The sequence below is a fragment of the Vidua macroura genome, chromosome 7 (genome assembly GCF_024509145.1).
Source record: "Vidua macroura isolate BioBank_ID:100142 chromosome 7, ASM2450914v1, whole genome shotgun sequence".
In the NCBI taxonomy this organism is placed as follows: domain Eukaryota; kingdom Metazoa; phylum Chordata; class Aves; order Passeriformes; family Viduidae; genus Vidua; species Vidua macroura.
In genome coordinates, this window is record NC_071577.1 from 15080210 (window position 1) to 15100061 (window position 19852).

The 19852-nt window shown below is 39.6% G+C and overlaps 1 protein-coding gene across 3 annotated transcripts in view; it reads left to right on the top strand.

Moving 5' to 3' along the window:
• The window catches only part of INO80D (INO80 complex subunit D), a 45956-nt gene that overhangs the window by 16678 nt on the left and 9426 nt on the right, over positions 1–19852 (top strand). For all 3 annotated transcript variants that reach the window (XM_053981733.1, XM_053981734.1, XM_053981735.1), the window contains 7 exons: positions 2279–2387; positions 8437–8661; positions 10597–10706; positions 12589–12722; positions 14192–14409; positions 14796–14953; positions 15926–17118. In XM_053981733.1, the coding sequence (XP_053837708.1) occupies positions 2279–2387; positions 8437–8661; positions 10597–10706; positions 12589–12722; positions 14192–14409; positions 14796–14953; positions 15926–17094 (2123 nt within the window). In that variant the 3' untranslated portion in view covers positions 17095–17118. The remainder of the gene's footprint in view (positions 1–2278; positions 2388–8436; positions 8662–10596; positions 10707–12588; positions 12723–14191; positions 14410–14795; positions 14954–15925; positions 17119–19852) is intronic.

A 19852-nucleotide genomic window follows, 5' to 3' on the forward strand; every position in this document is an offset into this window, starting at 1 on the left:
GTACACTTCTAACAGGTAAAATACTGGCAGGGAAAAGGAAATGTGTGTGATACAAGTAGGAACACCATTTATGATGTTTAAAACAAAAAAAAGACTTCAGATAAACCCGGACGTTCCCTATATAATGTCTTACTTAATTGCAAACATCTGTAATTTTTTGCTATTTCAATTAACTTTTTCTTAATTTGCTGTTAAGATCTGCTCTTTGGCACTCATGGGATAGTTTGACTATTTGTTCAGGAGATAATTAGCATCCCATAGCATGTCTCCAATGGAAATTGTTCTTCAGAAAACAGCTTTGATGGTCCTGTATATAGTGCAGATCTTTAGAGAAATGGTAACTCTAGAGGCATTTCTGAGTGTCACGGACCTCAATAGTTTAGAAAGTGACCTGTGTTTTGAAAGACAGGTTCCTAAATTTCTAAATTTGAAAGACAAAGATCCCTTTCTGTGCTTAATGATCTACATTCTCAACTGGTGAAGAGAATACATGCTCCTTACAAAGAGGCATAGTAAAAATAAAAAACAGTTAGACCTATACATGTACAGTTAGACCTGTACATGTACAGTTAGGCAGGTGCATAACTATGTGGATGCATTTAGAACAGTTTATATTTGGCAAAGTAAAGGAATTTACATATTAATTAAGCGAGAGTGGAAAATTTATTTGTTATTTATTCATTATAAGCCTTAATATTAAAGACTAGGTATGCCAGATCAGAGAATTTCAGGACATCTTTTCTATATTTGAGCAGCACTAGAGATGACTGCACAGAATCTTTCAAAAGATTAAGCCAGTTTTATGTGTACCAACATCAGAGCCATGTAATTGGATATTAATATAACTGCAGTCTTTAGTGTCAGTACAACTGAATCTGGATTAGATTTTATTCCTTCCTTTCTGCAGTGCCTAGGAGAAGCAAAACAACTCAATTTCTGATTTTGTTTTTAAACTTTGGGTTTAAACAATTTGTTGTGTGGTTGTCAATTGTGGACATCTTTATGGAATGATTAAGTTTCCTTTATGGAAGAGACAACAGGAAAAAGAAACATTTAAGTTGAAAGTATAATTCTGACATTTTATCAAATGTCTTAAGGTATCTGAATTTAGTTCAAATATATGTCTTAAAAAATAATTTTTTTAGGATGCTGAAGTTCCTGAAAGTTTGGGTTTCTGATATCTGTGGTTCATGTTAAAGTGCTGGTTCTATATAAGGAAGGTTACCTGATGATTCTATCCCAAGCTTATGTGTGTGTGTCTCTAACTCTGGAAGTGCTTGACCAAGTACTGATGCATTTCCCAGACTCAAGGCATCTGACTTCAGAATCATCTCAGATACAGTTGTTTAGATTAGTTTTAGCAAAAATGAAATGCTCCTTAAGTCTATCAATTTTCAAGGAGCACACAAGAAAATGAAAAAGCAAAGAATGCTATCTTGTAAATGCAGCAATGGGATTTTATCCCACCTGCTGCAAGAAAGTGGCAAGAATTTCACTGGATGTGAGAGAATTAGGAGGAAAAACAGCAAAAGATGAAGTTCCAGATAAAATCTTCCACCTGAGAACTTATTGGCCGCTTCCTGGCCAAACAGCTGTTTGTACGTTGACTAACTGAGGCTGCTGGAGCACACTGTAAGTTGATCATACTGCATCATCATTAAGTGAAAACATGCTGCTTGGGGAAAGTGCTGGAGTGTTTATATCTCTCCCTTTAGCTCTTTCTTCGTGCTAATATGTGCATTTGGCAGGCAATTACAGAGACTGAGCAGAGGAACATCCTGGGTAGCTGTGTATCTATCTCTGTCCCTGCTGCTGTGTCTTACAGTTTTCATATTCTTCTATGTTTTGGCACAGAGAAGGGGTCAGAATATAAACAGAAATGAAATTGGCTTATTTAGATCATATAGTATTAAAATTTACCAAGTAGTCTGTTCTTCATAACGAGAACTTCTCTCTTACCTTGTACTTGGTTATGAAAACTAGTATTTCTCTGCAGGTAAGATAGTTGGTGATTTTTCTTGCACTGTTTATGGATAAAGAAGTCAATAAGGATTTTAAAAGGAAAACTCAGTTATGAAAAAAATCAGTGCATGCTATTTGCACACTGTAATGGAGCTGTTACTGTAGCTTTTCCTGTATAATTGAGAATACTGCATAATTTAATCAAATATAATTATGCTTGCAACTATGCATTCATCTTTTGTGCCAGAAGTTGCTCAGAGGCTTATATAAGGTGGATGCTCTTTTCATCCAGTTTCCATGTTTTCAATTCCCTTAGGGCTGGATTGGTCTGAAGACAGTGGAGAAGAGTTGGAGGATTCAGAGCAAACCTCCCCTTACCAGGTTGCGTGGTCTATCCGAGAAAGCCTCGGCTATGAGAGACCTGAGTGAGTATGATTCTTTAGTATTCATGCTGGCCTTGATGGAATAAATCATGTAAATGTGAGCTTCACTTCAAGTGGAGTCAGTGGAACCTAAGCACTTATTCAAGTGTTTTGCTGAAACAAAGAATTGTTTGAACTCATTTGTTTGTAAGAGCTATGGAACAGCTTGTCGCCTTCTGTCCCAGTTTCCAGCTAACTTAGAGACCTTTGTGCAGTCTGCTATCAGAAGGATGCATCAGGAAAGGATTTAAGCTTGTTTGCCGGAATTTAATTGAGTTTAGTAGGATTTATTCATGAACTTTTGTGTTTTGATGATTGGAGGTCCTGAATTTGAATCAAATGGGGTTGCTATTGGTTTCTTGTCTTTCCTACTGGTTGTTAATAACTTTGTCAGTAAACTTGCTACATTTTACTCATTAATTCTTGTAATAATTATGCAGGCTATTGTTTTAATATGCTTTTTAAAAGGCCATGGTATTTCTTTTCATAATTAAGTGTTGAATAAACCTCTGTCAGTACTTGTGAGCATTGGAAGGAAGCATGAGACTTGTAAGCATGGGATCAAAAGAATAAGCAGAGCAGGAATTAGCTGCTGGTGCAGAAAGGCTTATGATGTTCTCTATATACTGCTAAGTCACAAATCTAAACTTACAGCAGGATATGATAATATAGGTCTACTAATGTAAATTTGAAGGTGCGCAGTTAAAATGAAGCATCCCAGGTGTAGTATTGTAACAATACTCTTGTATGTTATTAACAAAGAAATTGGGATCTCACTAGAATTTGATTATAGTTTCTGTAACATGACTCTCATTCAATGTTCAACTGGACTTTTTGATACTACAACTTTTCCCTATTTTTTTTTAGTTTTTAACTATCACACTTAGAATAATGGTGTTAATGAAACCTTATTTTGTTGTTACATTCTGAAAATTCTGAAACTTACTAGAATTTCCTGCCATCTCTGAAGGTTGTCCTCAAGGTGAACCACGAAGCTGTATCTCTGTCATCAGGACACACACCAGGATGCTAAATATTAAGAGCCTTCAGTGAATCAAAGCCATTAAGCAGAGTGTAGACTTCACTTTTTTAAAATAAAGAGGGCTTTTTTTATTATGAATGACTGTCATTTTTTAGGGCATCAGCAGTTTTAGAGTGAGCTTTCACAAACATTACTTCTAACTTAAAAGGCAACTTGTAAATAAAATGTTTTGGGAGATCGTGAACAGATTTTCAGACTTCTAAATCATACATAATTTTTCATAGCAGATATATCTATTAAATAACTTGCCTTACACTCTTCTCTCTTTCACATTTGATTTGATTCTTCCATAGATCCCTATTTTTTTTTTTTGTCAACTTATAAAGGTCATCTCTGTGAGTTTTGTCTTCTATTTGTCTTAACTTCCTTTGGATTCTTCCTACTCTTTTCACATATGAGTGAAAATAATACCTTGTCTTGACATTTTCTTTTCTATTCTAGCATGCTGTGCACCTCAGTTAAATGCTGTCTTAACTATCCATGATGGATACATTTTTGAATGCAACTGGCTGCTTTTGTACTTCCATCAGCCTGCTCAGTGTTTGCTCTTCAACAACCTTACTAATTTTGATCCTAGATAAGCATTCACTTGATGTCAGCCTTCTAAAGCTTTAGTTCCTATTCTGCAAACTTGTAGTAGTGGTTGGTTTTCATTACCTGAAATGTTTCACTTTGACACTTCTGCAGTGTGGTCTGCCTGCTGCTGAAGATGAATTAGTTCAGGCAGTTTCTGGGGAGATTTGATTTGTCAAAATGACTCTGTTTTGCTAATCTGGTGGTACAGTCTGGTGACTCCTAAAGTGAGCCAGTGACTTGTTACAGTTCTGAATTCTGGGGACTTATTTTACCAGAAAACCAATGGAATTTATTTTGCAAAACTCTTTGGTTTTGAAATCACATACCTAAACTTAGGGGATTTACTTGCTGGGTTTCATAGTAAAATTAAAGCTCTTTTTTCTCTGTTTATTTGTATCTGAGCTTGTGGTCCCCACCAGCTGACTGCATTCTGTCTTTTTCCTTTGGACTGCACGGAAGACAGTGAGAGGAATCTTTCTCAGAATAGACTATTGAAAGAAAGAGAAAGTAAACAGTTAATTTCTGCTTTACTGGACAGCTGGTTTTCAGCATTTCTGCTTGTATGATTGTGGGGGAAACCTCTGTTGAACGTCTTGTGTGATACTCTAGCTGCTCTTAAACTACCAAATATTCACCAGATTTGTTTCGAATTAATGTCTTAACAGTGTCCTGGTTTTGGCTGGGATAGTGATCATTTTCTTCTTAGCAGCTGGCACAGTGCTGTGGTTTGGGTTCGGTAGGAGAACAGCGTTGATCATGCTCTGATGGTTTGGCTGTTGCTAAGTAGTGCTAGCCCTAATTCAAGGACACTTCAGTTCCCTGTGCTCTGCCAGAGAGGGGGTGCACCAGAAGCCATGAGGGAGCACAGCTGGGACAGCTCACCCCAGCTGGCCAAGGGGATACTCCACAGCCTAGAACATCATGGCCAGCACATAAACTGGGGGGAGCCCATCGCTGCTTGAGGTAGGCTTGAATATCAGTCAGTGGGTGGTAAGCAACTGTATGGGGCATCACTTGTTTTTCTTGGGGTTTATTTTTCCTTTTTATTTTTTTTATTACAATAAATAGTAGTAGTATATTTTACTTTGTTTCTATTAGTAAGCTGTTCCTAGTTAACCCACAAGGTGTTTTTTTTCTGATTCCCCTCCCCATCCCACTGGTGGGAGCAGGGAGAGTGAGCATGCAGGAAGAGGGAGCATGCAGCACTGTGGTACTTTAGTTGCTGGATGAGTTTAAACCATGACAACAATAACACATTTTTTGGTTCACTTGCCTTCTGGCCTTTTAATCTATAAAATTCATATTGTTGCAAACAATAGAAACGCAGAAACGCAGGCCAAATGTTTGCTTTTATTATTCTGTGCTTTAATTTTGAAAAAATGTGTTCCTATGGTCCCAGGAGTTCGGGGCACAGTGCTTCGAGGCAGGCACAAATGTTTGAGTTCTAATAGCGCAGGAGTTGGCAGTGGGCACAGTGCAGGCTGGGTGCTGGCAGAGAAGGTTCCTGGGGTGGGAGGAATCCCATGTGGGAGCAGCAATTTGGAGAGAAAGCAGGGGCTGTTCCCTGCTGCAGGTTACTGAAGCTTCCCCCTAGATTGTTTGATTACTGATATTGTAGTCTGGTATTGTAGAAAGTGCTGGAAAACAAATGACTTTATAACAAAGTATTTTTTCGCTTCCTACTCTGAAATATAGATAAAGCAAACTTTTCAAGTAGCAAGTTTGAAAAAGGAGTGTGAGTCCCTCCTCATACCAACTCCCTCAAAGGATTAAATATCAACACTGTATTGTCAAAAGTTTGATTTAATAACTCCCAATAAGTAGAATAACTAAAAGAAAGAAGGGAAGATTCTTCAAAATGCTCTGTAAGGAGGGATTTGAAGTATAGTTGCTGGGTTGTCTCGGAATAGAGAGCATTTTCTCCTCATTCCCTGGTGGTGCCTGGCTGCTCACCCTTTTGCTCTTCCTTTCTGCTGCTTCATGCTGTCTTTGTTTTCTTCAGGAACACTCAGCAATAATCCCCCTGATGTTTCCACATCAGTCTGAAAGGGAAGGGTTGGGAGAAAGCATTTTGGATTATCAAATGGCTTGTGTGCACTTTCAGAAATCTTTGTAAAAATGAAATGCCACATGTTAAGTTGAACTTCAGAAAGTTCTATATGCAGCTTAGGAGAATAAACTAAATAGAATTTGGCAAACTTGTTTATGAAAGAACAACAATAAAAATATCTTTCATTTTCATGCCTACTGAAGAAAAAAGGTTTTATTTTGATATTTTTAGAGTTGTTTGAACATATAAAAGTTTTGGCTAATCTTACTGGTCTGGGAACAAAGTTCTGAACAGGCTTTTAGAAATTTTGGCTCAAAATAAGCCCTTGCCCACTGAAGGCATGATTTCTTTCTATACCTTTAACACGTCTTCATCTATTTTTAAAAAGAGATCTCATAAACTGAAGATCAAAAATATTTTAGCATACAATGTAATTTTTTCTGTCTCTTTCAACGTGACAGAAGTAAAAAGTCTCAAATATAAAGAAATGTACATTAAAAAACACTCTTTCCACACAAAAGAAACTTCTTTCCCCTAAGGAATACTTCTGGTATTCTTAAAGTTAATTTTTAACCATATTTAAAATTAAATCAGTAACTTTGTTTAAAAGTCTTGGTCCAGAGCAGTAATGAAATATCTAAGATATTAAACCTACCAATAAATATATATGCTATCCATGTTTTCCTCTTTTAGTTATACATTGGAAAAGGAAAATCTGTATTAAATAGCCCACAGTCATTTTTTTCTAAACAGGTAGTTTTCCCCAGTGAGCATTGTTTCCTAAGAGATCTTAAAAGTGTATTTTCTTTTAATTTTCCATATAAAAATATTCTAAACATTGCATATGTTAAATATTTTTAACAAGGTTGTATTTGCTGCTAAGCATGTAATTGCAGATGTTAATTACTTATAATGTATGCTTCTAGAAAATAAGCTGTAATCTGTTTTAACAGACAAAATACATAGTATGGTTGACTTTATGTGAAACTTCACAAATACAAGCATTTGTGTCAAAGGCAGTGTTTGCTGCTGCTGAGTTTTCATGGAAAGCCTTAATGGAGATGGCTGCAGTCTCTTCCATTTGGCCTGTGTGTAAATAGAGTCAAGAGTTTCCAGAACAGAAAGTAGGTCTTCACCATACTGACTTTCAGGGACAGATCTGCTGTATGCATTTCTGGATCTTACTTTATTTAGTAAATATCATGGCTGGTATTTCACATCTCTTGCATCTCAGTGGTGGCCTCCTTTGCTGTGCGCAGGTTTGGATGTCAACTCATTCAGTCCCACGGGCTCTGAACATTGCCAGCTTTTGATCTGCTTCATTTGTTTGGATTTCTCTTCTCTCCCCTGCCCTTTTTTTTTTTTTTTTTTTTTTTTTTTTATTACAGATAGGAAAGTTGGCAAAAAGTTTCTCTGTTCTATAGGAAAAAATTTGAGGAAAAACTCAACAGAGTCTGCTTAGATTCAGCACATGTATTTTGTTGCTCCATGAACAAAATACTCATTCTGCAAACAAGTGCTTGTTGTGGAGAACTTCTAAGTAGCTTCATGGAGCTTGTTTTAACAAGCTCCAGTGATGATTTTCTGTTTCATGACTTTTACTTCATTTAACTGATGTGTTGACATGGTTTGATGATCTTGTTGATATGAGCCTGGACATTCAAAGAGCCAAAATAAATGGAGAAGGGCTTTCTTAAGCCAACAAAGAGTTGGATTAGTCCTTCATTCTGTCATTGCTGAGCCCTGGTCTGATATTTCCCTCAGTATCTTTGAGTTAAATCTGAGTTTCTTCTCTGCTATTGTACTGTAACTCAACTGCAACTCTGCAGCAAGGGAAAATCAGTATCAGCTGTTAACTGTGTTAGTGTGTATTTTGGTTTAAAAAGGAATATACTGCCTGGCAAAGTAAAAGGAATTGGAAGAAGTCAGCAGTTTAGGTACTTGTTAGAATTTGACCATCTTCTCCAGCATGATCGTTCCTCAATAAATTTCCTCTACACAATTCCCCACCCTTGTCTTCTCCATTAATTGCACTTTGATTTAAGCATTGGTCTCATTTGCTGAGACATTTACAGTAAATAAAGGTTAACAGTATAGATTTCTTTCTGAACAGCAGGCTCTAGACATTTAAATGTGTCAGGCTTGATGATAAATTGATGTAATCTCTAATAATGACATACTAAGAAGGGCAAATACCTTTAGAATTTAAAAGGGATCCTGCTCTTGCTGTTTCTCAAGTAACACTGCCTGATTGCAGCATTTGGATATTTGTGTGGCTAGAAGATGGATGTCAACTTAATAATTCTATTAGAATGACAAATTAGCTTGTGAGGGGAAAAAAATAGTATCTTAAAGCATATTTGTTTTTATTTTCCCTTTTTCAGGTCCGATGATGACAATGCAGATGACAGGAGTTCCAGGGTGACCAGACTTTGCACTTACTTTCAGCAGAAATACAAGCACCTCTGCCGCCTGGAGCGGGCAGAATCCCGCCAGAAGAAATGCCGGCACACGCTCCGGAAAGCCTTGCTGCAGGCGGCCAGCAGAGAGCCCGAGCGCGCGGGGCAGCTCCTGCAGGAACTCCGGAGAGCTGCGTGTGCTTGTACCAGGTTAGACCTGCCCTGTGACTGCAGGAGCCTGGGGCTGGGCTGGGGTGGACATGGGCTGAGCATCCAGCAGCTGAAATGATGAGCTCTGAAATCGGTAGTCACGCACAAGGCAGAAAAAACGTGACACATAAATGCCTGTTAGTGGAGTAAAATAAACGTGGCATGCAGAGTTTTCCATTAAGACAGGCCTTCTCCAGCTTTATGTTGCAAAATGTGGATGGTTTGTTCAGCAGTTTCTGGGCCCAGATATCTGGTCCTTCACTGTGCCAATAGAAGGTGTGCAGTCTGGTCTGTAGTTCACTGCTTCAAATCAGATTTTGTTTTTCAGACAGCTTTTTTTGAAAAGTCTATACCACCTCTTAATTACCTTCCCAGCAAACCAAATTTAAGCTCATGCTTTTTGTTAGATTTAACTCAATCTAACATTAAATAAAACTTGGCAACAAAATACATAACTTCTAACAACTTTGAAGGTTATCTTCTGTGGGAATTCTTTCTACATAATGTCAACATCCCTCCAGCTCTCAGCATATGGAGAGTTGGTTGATTCATACTTGTGCAGGAACAGACTAAGTCTGAACCCTGGTGTTACATTTGGGGTATCAGAAGCATCCTTTTGCTGTTGGGGTTTTGCTTTACAGGATGTGTGACTGTGGGGTGTAGTGGATAGTGTGAGATGCAGATTGGAGCTAGGTACTGAGCGTACATTGTGTTTAATGGGATGCTTTTGTTCCTGGACAGTGGGATGTGGTTCATGATAGTTGAAGGGTTCATTGCTGGGGAGGTGGACTGATTCTGAAGAACTGCTCTGAGGTGTAATGTAGAAGTCTATTACTGTTTTACAAAGTTGTGTATAAATTTCTCCAAACTTAAACACTACAGCAAAAGTTCACCTGAACTGACAAGCTCTTGCTGGTTTTTTTTTTCCCCTATTATTTTTCCCTTTTATTAAGCAAAAAGTTTACATTGTTTTGGGTAGACCAGAAAAGCCAGGTATGCCTGTCATCACTGCTCTGGTCAATTTAAGTAACCAGAGTCTTTTCAGATACAAAATTTTTCACAGGAGTAATACTGCTAGCTAAAACTTTGCTCAGTCAAAGTGCAGTTGATGACAGAAATGGCTGAAGGAAAACAGTCAGGCTACAGACAGCTTTTTGTCAACCTAGAAAACAACGTGTACAGAGGTGCAAGTCAGCCCTGGAATCGCCAGCTTTATCTCCATGAAGGTGACACATGCCTGGAGAGCAGGCTAACCCCGAGCGAGCTGTGTAATGCTTCAGTGCTCGTCCACACTGCTGTCTGGTCGCCTGCTTGCAGCTCAGGCTCAAAGCACAGAGGCTGTGCTGGGGAAGCGCCCAGCTCTGGGCACCTGCTGGTGGATTGGGCTGTAGCACGTTGATGAAGGAGAGCTTTTATCCATGTTGAGCACGCTCAGGCTCTGCCACTCCAGAGCTCAGTCTAAGTTTGTCTGAGCACATGCTTGCATGTAAGCTCTGGGGATGCTCGGCATGTTTTGATTTATGAACAGGCTTGGAAGTGCACTTGACTCCCATCTAGGCATATCCAGTACATTGAATCCTAAAGACTGACCTCATTTTGAGGGTCGCCTGTGTTGACACTCACCTACTGCTGCCCTTTCTGTTGCAAGGTGTCGTAATATTTACATGGTAGTAGCACATAGCACCTCTCATTACAATTAAGGCCCTGTGAAATAAGAAATAATCCTGTTACTATAGCCACACCTTCACCTGTCATTGACATCTATTCTGTGTCCCTGTGTTAGAGCTTGGTAGTAGTGTGCACCCATCTGGATCATGACACACACACGTGTGTTACAATTTTTCATCCTACTGTGCTACATTCAGTATAATAATTGTGTTAAGTAACCACAAGACTGGGGGTTTGTCTGTAAACTCTTTTATGCTTTCTTTTCAGCACAAGCCAAGCAAGGCAGAGAGATGCAGAACCAACAACCTGCAGTGGGACTTCGAAGGGAGAGCAGTGCACTAACAAGGCCCTTCCATTCACCAGGCACTGTTTTCAGCGTATCCTCTTAACTCTGGGAGTTGAATTCAGGCATGGAAGCTGTTCTGTTTTAGGAGTTTTTTGTTTGTTTGTTCGATTTTTGCATGATAACTAGGTTTTCACAAAGAAATACCAATTTGTTAGTATGTCACCAACTCCTTTGCTTTTAATTTGGCTGTGTGATTTAGGTCTGTAGACACTGAGGATAAGTAGTCTGCTACTGGTATCTGTAATAGGAGCATCATTTTACTTTGTGAGCTGTGTTTAGTATGTGCAAGAAACATTTACAAAATGATCATCCTTCACAATGACTTGGTACAAGTCATGTGACTTTCAGCCTCCTGGCTTTCAGACAGCTCTTGGTGTGTTCCAATAGACCACCTTCCTGTGCCAGTTTCGTGGAAAAAGGTTTTTATGTATAGTACAAAAAGATGGCTTACACTGACTAGAAAGATGGAAATCATACTTTGCATTGTATAAAGAAGCAGAATAGAAGGAGTCACAGAACCTCTTAGTCCAGATTAGGAAGGTTTCCCTATGCTTGGAATTTCAAGCAAAGCCTGGAAAGAATGTTGAAAGTCAATGGCTGAAGATCTCAGAAAGAAGAGAGCAAAATAGATTTGAGTTTTGGTTCTGAAGACTATAAAAAGGCAGACTTATGACCTGTAATACTTAAAAATTCTGCAGACTTTGTTTATTTTGTTTTTAGCTGAAGAATTGTTGGTGCTTTTGTTGGGATGACTCCTTTTGTTGGAACTTTTGGTTTTGGTATTAAAAGTGACTACTGCTGATGTACTCAGCTACTGTCAGACTGCAGCACCATTCCAATCTTTTTGTTTTGCAGATACCTTGTTTTTACTGTTTGATTTTTTGCAGGCTGCTTAAAAGCAGTTTGCAGAGTAGTTCAAAACCTCTATGAGAGAGCGCCATGGCATACAGCTGTATTTGGGATTTGCCTCATGGTTCTGATGGGATTTTTTTGTTTGGGTATTTTTTAATTTTAAGTGGTCTCTCTTGTTGCTGTGTGTAGAGCAGGGTAGTCAAGACTAGTGATTTTGCATGTATGCCCATTTTTTCTCTCTGCATTTTCTTCTCTAAAATGAATAGGTTTTTTGTTCTGACCCATCCATCCAAGTCTGCTATCTGGATTGTTCTGCATGTTTTTCATTTCTTTGTCCTTTTTTTTTTTTTTTAACATTTTATAAACATACATAGTGATGTTGAGGTCTGAGAACTGTTCAAGATGGAAGGAGTGCTTCTAATGTTGTTTGAAAAAAGACACAATGAAATACCTGTTTGATTTGCTGTAAGTCTGGAAACATTTTTACTCCTGCTAAGGATTTTTCTGAAGGAAATCTCAGCAAGCTTACGTTTGGATTTACTTGACCTTTTTGTCTGCTTGCACATCTTTTTTTTCAGAGGAGCAGGAAGGATCTTGAAACTTCTTTGTCTGTGCTCTAAAGATAAATGCCAAGAATGTACCTTAAAAGATTGAATTAAGAAATACTCTTTCTTTAATGTTTCAGTATGGATTGTCATTAGTCTGTAAGGAAATAGTCCTGTTGACTACACTGTTCCAACTGCTACTATTGATCTATTGATTAAGGCTCCAGGAAAAGGCTTCTTTTTGCTAAGAACTCATTAGTGAAATGGCTGCTTTTATAAAACTATCTCAGTATATAATAAAATCATTAGAGATTCTGCATGAATGCAGTTTTTTCACTTTAAAAGTTGGGTTTGAGCCTTACCTAGCTTTGAACTTGAATAGCAAATTTAAGGCACTCATTAAAAATAGTATCTATGGACAGATAGAGTTGAAGGCTCTGATCTTTATCAGATTGATAAATCAAAGGGCGTTCCTCCACCACTGTCTTGTGTTATTCCTGATGCAGAAATGCACAGATATCTTATTGAACCGTTCTCAGCAGCTCTTCTCGAGTTGCACAGCCAAGTTTGCAGATGGTCAGCAGTGCTCTGTGCCAGTTTTTGACATTACACATCAGACACCTCTGTGTGAAGAACATGCCAAAAAAATGGTAAGTACAAAACCATTATTGTATTTATTTGTGTATTGGGATGATCAGGAGTTTTAACCCCAGTCTTCCTATGAAGTCTTCCTTGATAACTAGCAAGTTTATGAACTTAAGAGTTTGTTCACTATTATTTTTCTTCAAAGGGTAAAACTTGACAAACATTCCCAATTAGTATAAAGTATGTCGTGAAAATCTTTTATGTAGTTTTGAGGATATAATAAAGTATACATGGGAATATTCTTCATTGGAGGAAATTTGTTTGCTGTCTTGAATTGAGAAATAGAAGATCATTGTGAGAGGTCCTGTGGTCATTTTATTTGGGGTCACTCCTGGTCCTTGGATCTGAGTGTAATATGAGTGTGGTATTAAGAACACTGCATCTTAAACAGTCTCAGTACACAAGGCCCAAAGTACTTTCTAAAGGTAATGTAGATAGCAATTACCAGGATGCAAATAATGGGTTTGCTACTTTATTTACCTTCTAGTAACTATTAGAATTTATCTTTAACCTCCTTCAGGGATCCATGGATCCCAGAGAAAGAGCAGTGACCTACCTCAAGCTGAGAGAATGGAGAAATAAAGTTGATGTCCTCTGCTCTCCTTTTTATGACACCAATCTTCCAGAACAAAACCTTTAGGATAATTCACAAACCCACTTCTGTCCTGCCCCTCCTTCAAGGATTCTTGTCCTACCTTCAATTAGATATAAAACTGCATTTTTTTTTTTGTTTTGTTTGGTTATTAAAAGTTTTTTGTTACTGTTTTTATCCAGCCTCTCCAGTAATTGTGCATTACAGAGTTTTTTGGTTTAAAATGTGAGGGTTTGTGCTACACAGATCTGTATGGGGTTCCCCCCTCTTCTAGGCAATCTTCAGTATGTCCCTCAAGGTTTACCTCTATAACAAATATAATCCTCTGCCCTACCCAGTATGATGGCAACTGAAGACCGATGATGGTTTGATTTATTTTTTAATGTGTCAGTGGTTGCTGTTCAGAAGCAATGAGGCCATAATTGTTTACCCACATCCTTATCCTAGTCCAGCAGTATTAATTTTGTTTCCTCAGTGCTGTCCTTCTGTTATGTCAGCAGGCACTTTAGGATTGTGGCTTCAGCTGCTGCACATTATCCACATTAACACCACCTCACAACAGCGTTTTGTCTTTAATACTTACAGGAGTGCTGCTAAAGGTTATGGTTTTGCACTATATAGTTAGAGTTTGCTATGATAATTTTTAAAGTGACACTGCGCAATCTCCTGTTTACAATATCTCATAATTTGGTCTATGTTGTTTTTGCCATTGAGATCAATGAAGAAAGAAACAGCTCAGTTTTTGAAATTGTGTCTGGGTGTAAGCTAACAGTCCTTCTTACATTACATTCCACATGTCTGTGGAATGACCAGGGTGAAAAAAGCCAGGAAAGTAATACTTGTTCTTAATATGCTCCCATTGGTACTGCTTTGCTCCCAAAGGATAATTTCTTGAGAGGGGACAGCTCCCGTAAAGTTCAGCACCAGCAGCAGAGGAAACCCAGGAAAAAAACGAAGCCACCTGCACTTACCAAAAAACACAAGAAGAAGAGAAGGCGAGGCCCACGCCGGCCCCAGAAGCCCATTCCTCCTGCAGTGCCCCAAGGGAACCTCACCATGCCTGCCAGTGTCTCACTGCCAGTAGAGATACCCCACATACGGTCAGTGCTGTTCCTGCCCAGTTTCTCACTGCTGGCCTGAGCATTGCCAATGAGCTCTGTACAAAGCTGCCAAGCAGCATCTGGAGCAGGGCTAAAAATTGCATCTCCATGAGACTTGAAAAAAACCTTTAGAGTGGGTAATTTTGGATTTGAGCAATGATTGGGTTTGATGGGTAAAATATCTTACTCCTGATGTTGCCTCTTAAGTAGTTAATGAGTAGCCTAAGTGTAAGCTTCCTAAAGAAACAACCTAAAAGCATCTTTTTCCAAGATAATGGGGAAAAAAATGTGTGGGGAAGCATCCTTTGTAGATGGATATGCACTGATAGTTGTCCTTTGGAGCAAGCAGAGTTGAACACCAGGGACTAATGTTCCTTTCTGTTCAGGAGCCCCTCCACACCAGAGCTCAGTGCCGATGAGCTGCCTGATGATATCGCCAATGAAATCACAGACATTCCACATGACTTGGAATTGAATCAGGAGGACTTCTCTGATGTCCTGCCGCGGCTGCCCGATGACTTGCAAGATTTTGATTTCTTTGAAGGTACCATTTTATTTTATGCTAGCATGAACACAGTCAGTGAACTGAAGAAGTGAGTGTTCTAAACTGCATTTTGAGGAGTTGCTTGCTTTCCTACAGAGGTAATAAATTCTAGAGAAGGAAGTGTGCATTTGCTCTATTGTTTGTGAGCTCTGAAGTAAAGCAGACTTTAAGAAGTCTGTGTGCATAGTTCTCTGCTTGCTCATATAATTGCTGCTCTGAAAATCATAATTGGTTTAGTATTTTAATAATTCATTTTACATTTTTACTGCCTGTCAGTGTTACAGTTTAATCAAGAGTGTTCTCAGTAATGGCATCTTTCTGCCATCGAGTGGGGCTGGAATCACAGTCAATGTTTGCCTTTGATAAAAAGAGAAGAGAGTGAGAATAAAATCTTTAAGTACATTTTTAAAACTAGCTTTTGATCAGAAATGTGCTTGAATTTCTGCATTCCAAAGCTCAGTACCTATAACATATAACAAAGAAATTAGAACAGCCTGGACCTGGGTAAGTGATTTCTTTGGTCATTTTCTGATATAACATGACATCAGACTGTGTTTGAATTGAAATTAACCTGAATTATACTGTCTGTGTAAATTTTAGGTCCAGGCTGTAATGTGGTAAGTAGAAAGAGGAATTGTGGACCATGTGTTATTGCAGCACTGAAGAAGATCTTACTTAAGCATTTTTACTTTTAAATCTAGGAAGTTTAAGAGGCATCTCCTATTGTAGTATGTGGAAGAGAAGGGGGAGAGGGGGATTTCCATTGAACAGGGAGATGTAATTTCATGGTTTTCTTACCTTGCCTGGCTAGTGAACACTGATGAATGATACTTTCTGTGTGCTGCAAGCCATGCTGGAAAGTTATCATACAATACAGCTCTGTACTGAACTGTCTGTATATCTTCATCCTGAGCCTAGGGCCTGGCTCACCTGAGAGCAGTGCACTAACTGGTGGTGTCCCTGTTTCTGCAGGTAAAAATGGAGATCTTCTTCCAACCACAGAAGAGGCTGAAGAACTGGAACGGGCCCTACAGGCTGTAACTTCTCTTGAGTGCCTGAGTACCATTGGAGTACTTACACAGACAGATGGTGTGCCAGTTCAGGAGCTGTCAGATAGAGCGATAGGGGTGTTCTCTACAGGTGCTGGAGCTCCAGGAATGCAGTCCTTGAGTCGAGATGTTAACACGGATCTGGGGGAGCTGTTGAATGGGCGTATAGTACACGATAATTTCTCCGGTCTGGAGCTGGATGAGAACTTGCTCCGTTCTGCTACCTTGTCCAACCCACCTACGCCCCTGGCAGGGCAGATCCAGGGGCAGTTCTCAGCCCCAGCCAACGTTGGCCTTACTTCTGCCACTCTGATAAGCCAGAGTGGCCTTGGGGAGAGAGCCTTCCCGGGACAGTTTCATGGACTTCATGATGGCAGCCATGCCTCCCAGAGGCCCCACCCTGCCCAGCTGCTGAGCAAGGCAGATGACCTGATCACCTCACGACAGCAATACAGCAGTGACCATTCACACTCCTCACCCCATGGAAGCCATTATGATAGTGAGCATGTGCCGTCTCCCTACAGTGACCATATCACATCCCCTCACACCACATCCTTTTCTGGTGATAACTTGGCAGCTACCTTCTCAGCAGAGATGCCCATGATGGCACAGCACTTGCTCCCAACACAGCTGGATGTGCCACTTAGCGGGGTGGTCAACCCCAGAACTCACTGGGGAAATCTTCCTGTCAATCTTGGGGACCCCTCTCCGTTTAGCAACCTTCTTGGTGCAGATGGACACCTCCTGTCCACCTCCCTGTCCACACCACCTACCACCTCGCACTCAGAGACCACACAGCCTGCCTTCGCCACTGTGACCCCCAACAGCTCCAGTGTGCTTCCGGGGTTACCACAGACCAGTTTCAGTGGCATGGGTCCTGCCTCCGCTGAACTCATGGGCTCCACCTCCCCTAAACAACAGCTCCCTCAGTTCAGCGCAGCCTTTGGGCACCAGCTGAGCTCCCACAGTGGCATTCCCAAGGACCTGCAGCCCAGCCACAGCTCCATAGCTCCTCCCACGGGCTTCGCAGTGACCGGTGCCACCGCTACCAGTACCAATAACGCATCTGCACCCTTCACCACCTCCAACTGAGCTTGTCTGCCTGGCTCCCTGCAGGTAGATGGGGGACCTGTGTTTTCTATCTTTCCTTTTTTCCTTTCTCTTTATTTTGTCTGTCATCTCTTCCCTTTTTTTTAAGAGGGGGTTGAGAAGAAAACCCCTGCTTCAGTACTGACCAGGGTTAGCCCTCTGTGAACCTTGCTGTAGCATTCACATGTGCTTGTTAGGCACCGGTGCTCATTTATTGCAGGCAGGTTCACTGTTCCCCAGTAATTCCTTAAGGTTACAGCACAGTTACTGGATGTAAATGATCTTAGCAGTAAGACCTAGAAATGGGAAGATACCTCAGATCACTGATGCATGTTACTGTTCCCTAGGGTTCGGATCAGTGCTTGCCATCCCATTAGCATCTGATAGAAGGTTTTTCAGTGGGCAGAAGTCTCTTGATTTTTTTTTTTTTTTTTTAAATTTACTCTTTTTCCAAAGGTAGCATTTGGCACAGAAAACTTGGCTGCATACATTGATTTGAGAGTGGTGCACTGAAGTCCTAAATCAAGATCATGATTCAAGGATGAGTTTGGCAGTTTCTTGAAACAGTCTCTTGACCTCCTCTGTATGTGTGAGTTTGGGGTGCAGGGAGCAGTGATTCCTTTTCTTCTTTTGGTGAAGAAGTAGTTGTCCCCTTCCAGAACTGGTCACTGTTCTTACTGCATGCTGATTTTTGGTTTTTATTATCACGATTTGTACTTCATTGAGTAGCAAAGAGATCAGTTGACTGGTTGCCCTTAAATTTCAAGGCTGTTATGAAGTTAGCCCAGGAAAACAAAAAGCAACAGAAGGACTGAAATATAGATCATGGATTAGAGAAGATTCCTGTGAGAAATTTCTTTTCTTGCTGAATTACTGTGGCCTTGTAGTATTGATGATTTGCCTTTTCAAATGTGTCTTTGTCCAGAACTCTTTGCCTGACAGGCTGACAGGAATTTCCCAGCTGAAACAAGAAGAATTAGGTTGGTTTTCTGCCCATCCATACAAGTTTAGGTCACACCCGTTTTAAGTTTCAAACTAGTGAGACTTTCTTGGACAGTTTTTAATCCCCTGAGAGCCATATAGTTTTTCCAACACTTGTAGGGTTTGATGCTCTGTTTGGGAAACTGAATATATGTAAGAAACTAGCAGGTACCTATCAGCAGTCATGGCTAACCAAAAGAGAAATCACTAATGCAAAATAGGTAACAATTCCTTCTGTCTGCAGGATGGTTTTGTTTGTGCTGATCACCTGCTAATGACAGTATTCACTCTTTGGTAGTAATTGCAATTCCTAAAGAAAGGAGTCAGCTAGGTTTTAGATTTCCTAAAATAATAATTATTTTAAACCATTCTTTAAACCAAGAGATAATAGCAGCAGAATTTCTGAGGTGTTTACTAACATCTCCTTATCAAGAAGGAATTTGCTTATGACTCTCTAGGGCTCAAACTTGCTACTGTACTCTGACTTTGACTGTAAAAGTAGCTCCTGTTTAGTACAAGTCTCTACTCTTCTTGGTTTGTTTCAGAGATGCAGATGAGAGAAAGTAGAAAATTCTACATTTCAGTCTTGTACTGTAGATGATGGATTTTATTCTACCTGTGTGAATTCTGGTCTATTTCAGGAAATTAAGAGAACCAAGCACATGTAATAGGAAGGCCTAATAAACTTTCTGAGCAAAGGATCACTGAATAAAGTTTAGTTGCTATAGAAATTCATTTCATTAGCAGTCAGGCACACACCAAAATATCTGACCCAAACCTCTCCTTCCATCTTCCTAAGGAACAGAGTTTAAATGGGATAGGTCTTGTGTCTTCTTACTATTGTAGCAATCATATTATCCCTCTTTTCTTGAATGATCTGTCCTCTTTAAACATAAAAGAGTATGGATGATGCATATGTCTTTTTCTGAAATTGCAGGTGTATGTGGGTGGAAAAAACAAAAATTATTTTCATGCTTCTATTGTTATGAAGTCATTATTTCATACTTGGTAAAATAGATCTTAATTATATAAGCCGAATATTTTAAGTGGTGATTTAAATATGTTTGTAACACTTAAATGTTTTTAAATCACATAAAAAGTTTCATTGAAGCCTATGAAATCCTGCTTGTGATTGTCCTGCTGATTGGGGAATGCCCAGTGATATTGTGAATGAGGCAAATCTGTCAAGGCTTTTATTTATTTTTATATTGTGTTACCCATACTTTGTTGAGGAGACAAGTGTTTGATTTGCAGATGATTTTTGTTGTGTTCATATACCTTCTTCAATGTGCTGGGATGTCTGACTGAAAAAAAGTGGAGAACTGGTATACCAAATGGTTAATTCCTTAATCTGCTTGTGTATTCATGTAATTTTAGAGGGTGTTAATTTCTATGTATTGGTTTCCAGACTTTGGTCTTGAAATGGTTCTTGTGCCCATCAAACTTCTAATGAAGCTGCAGCTAGTGCAGAGTATAATTGCCCTACATCTTATTTCTCTTTCTTGGCAAATGCTGGGGGAAAGAGAGGATAGGAACTGAGAGCCGAGTTCTGCTTGGTTGTGTTGGTATAAATTACAGAGGAGCTTTCCAGTCTAAGGTCACAGTGAGTTTGTACTGGTCTAACTCAGAACAGAGCCCAGCTCCTAATCTGTGCATTGATCTAGACAGGGAATTTCAAAAGCTGTCAGAGCTATGCAGGTCCATGATTACCATTTGAAATCAATGGCCTTTATGTACCTGCATTTCTTTAAAGTAGTTTGGGACATCAAGTCTCTTCCCC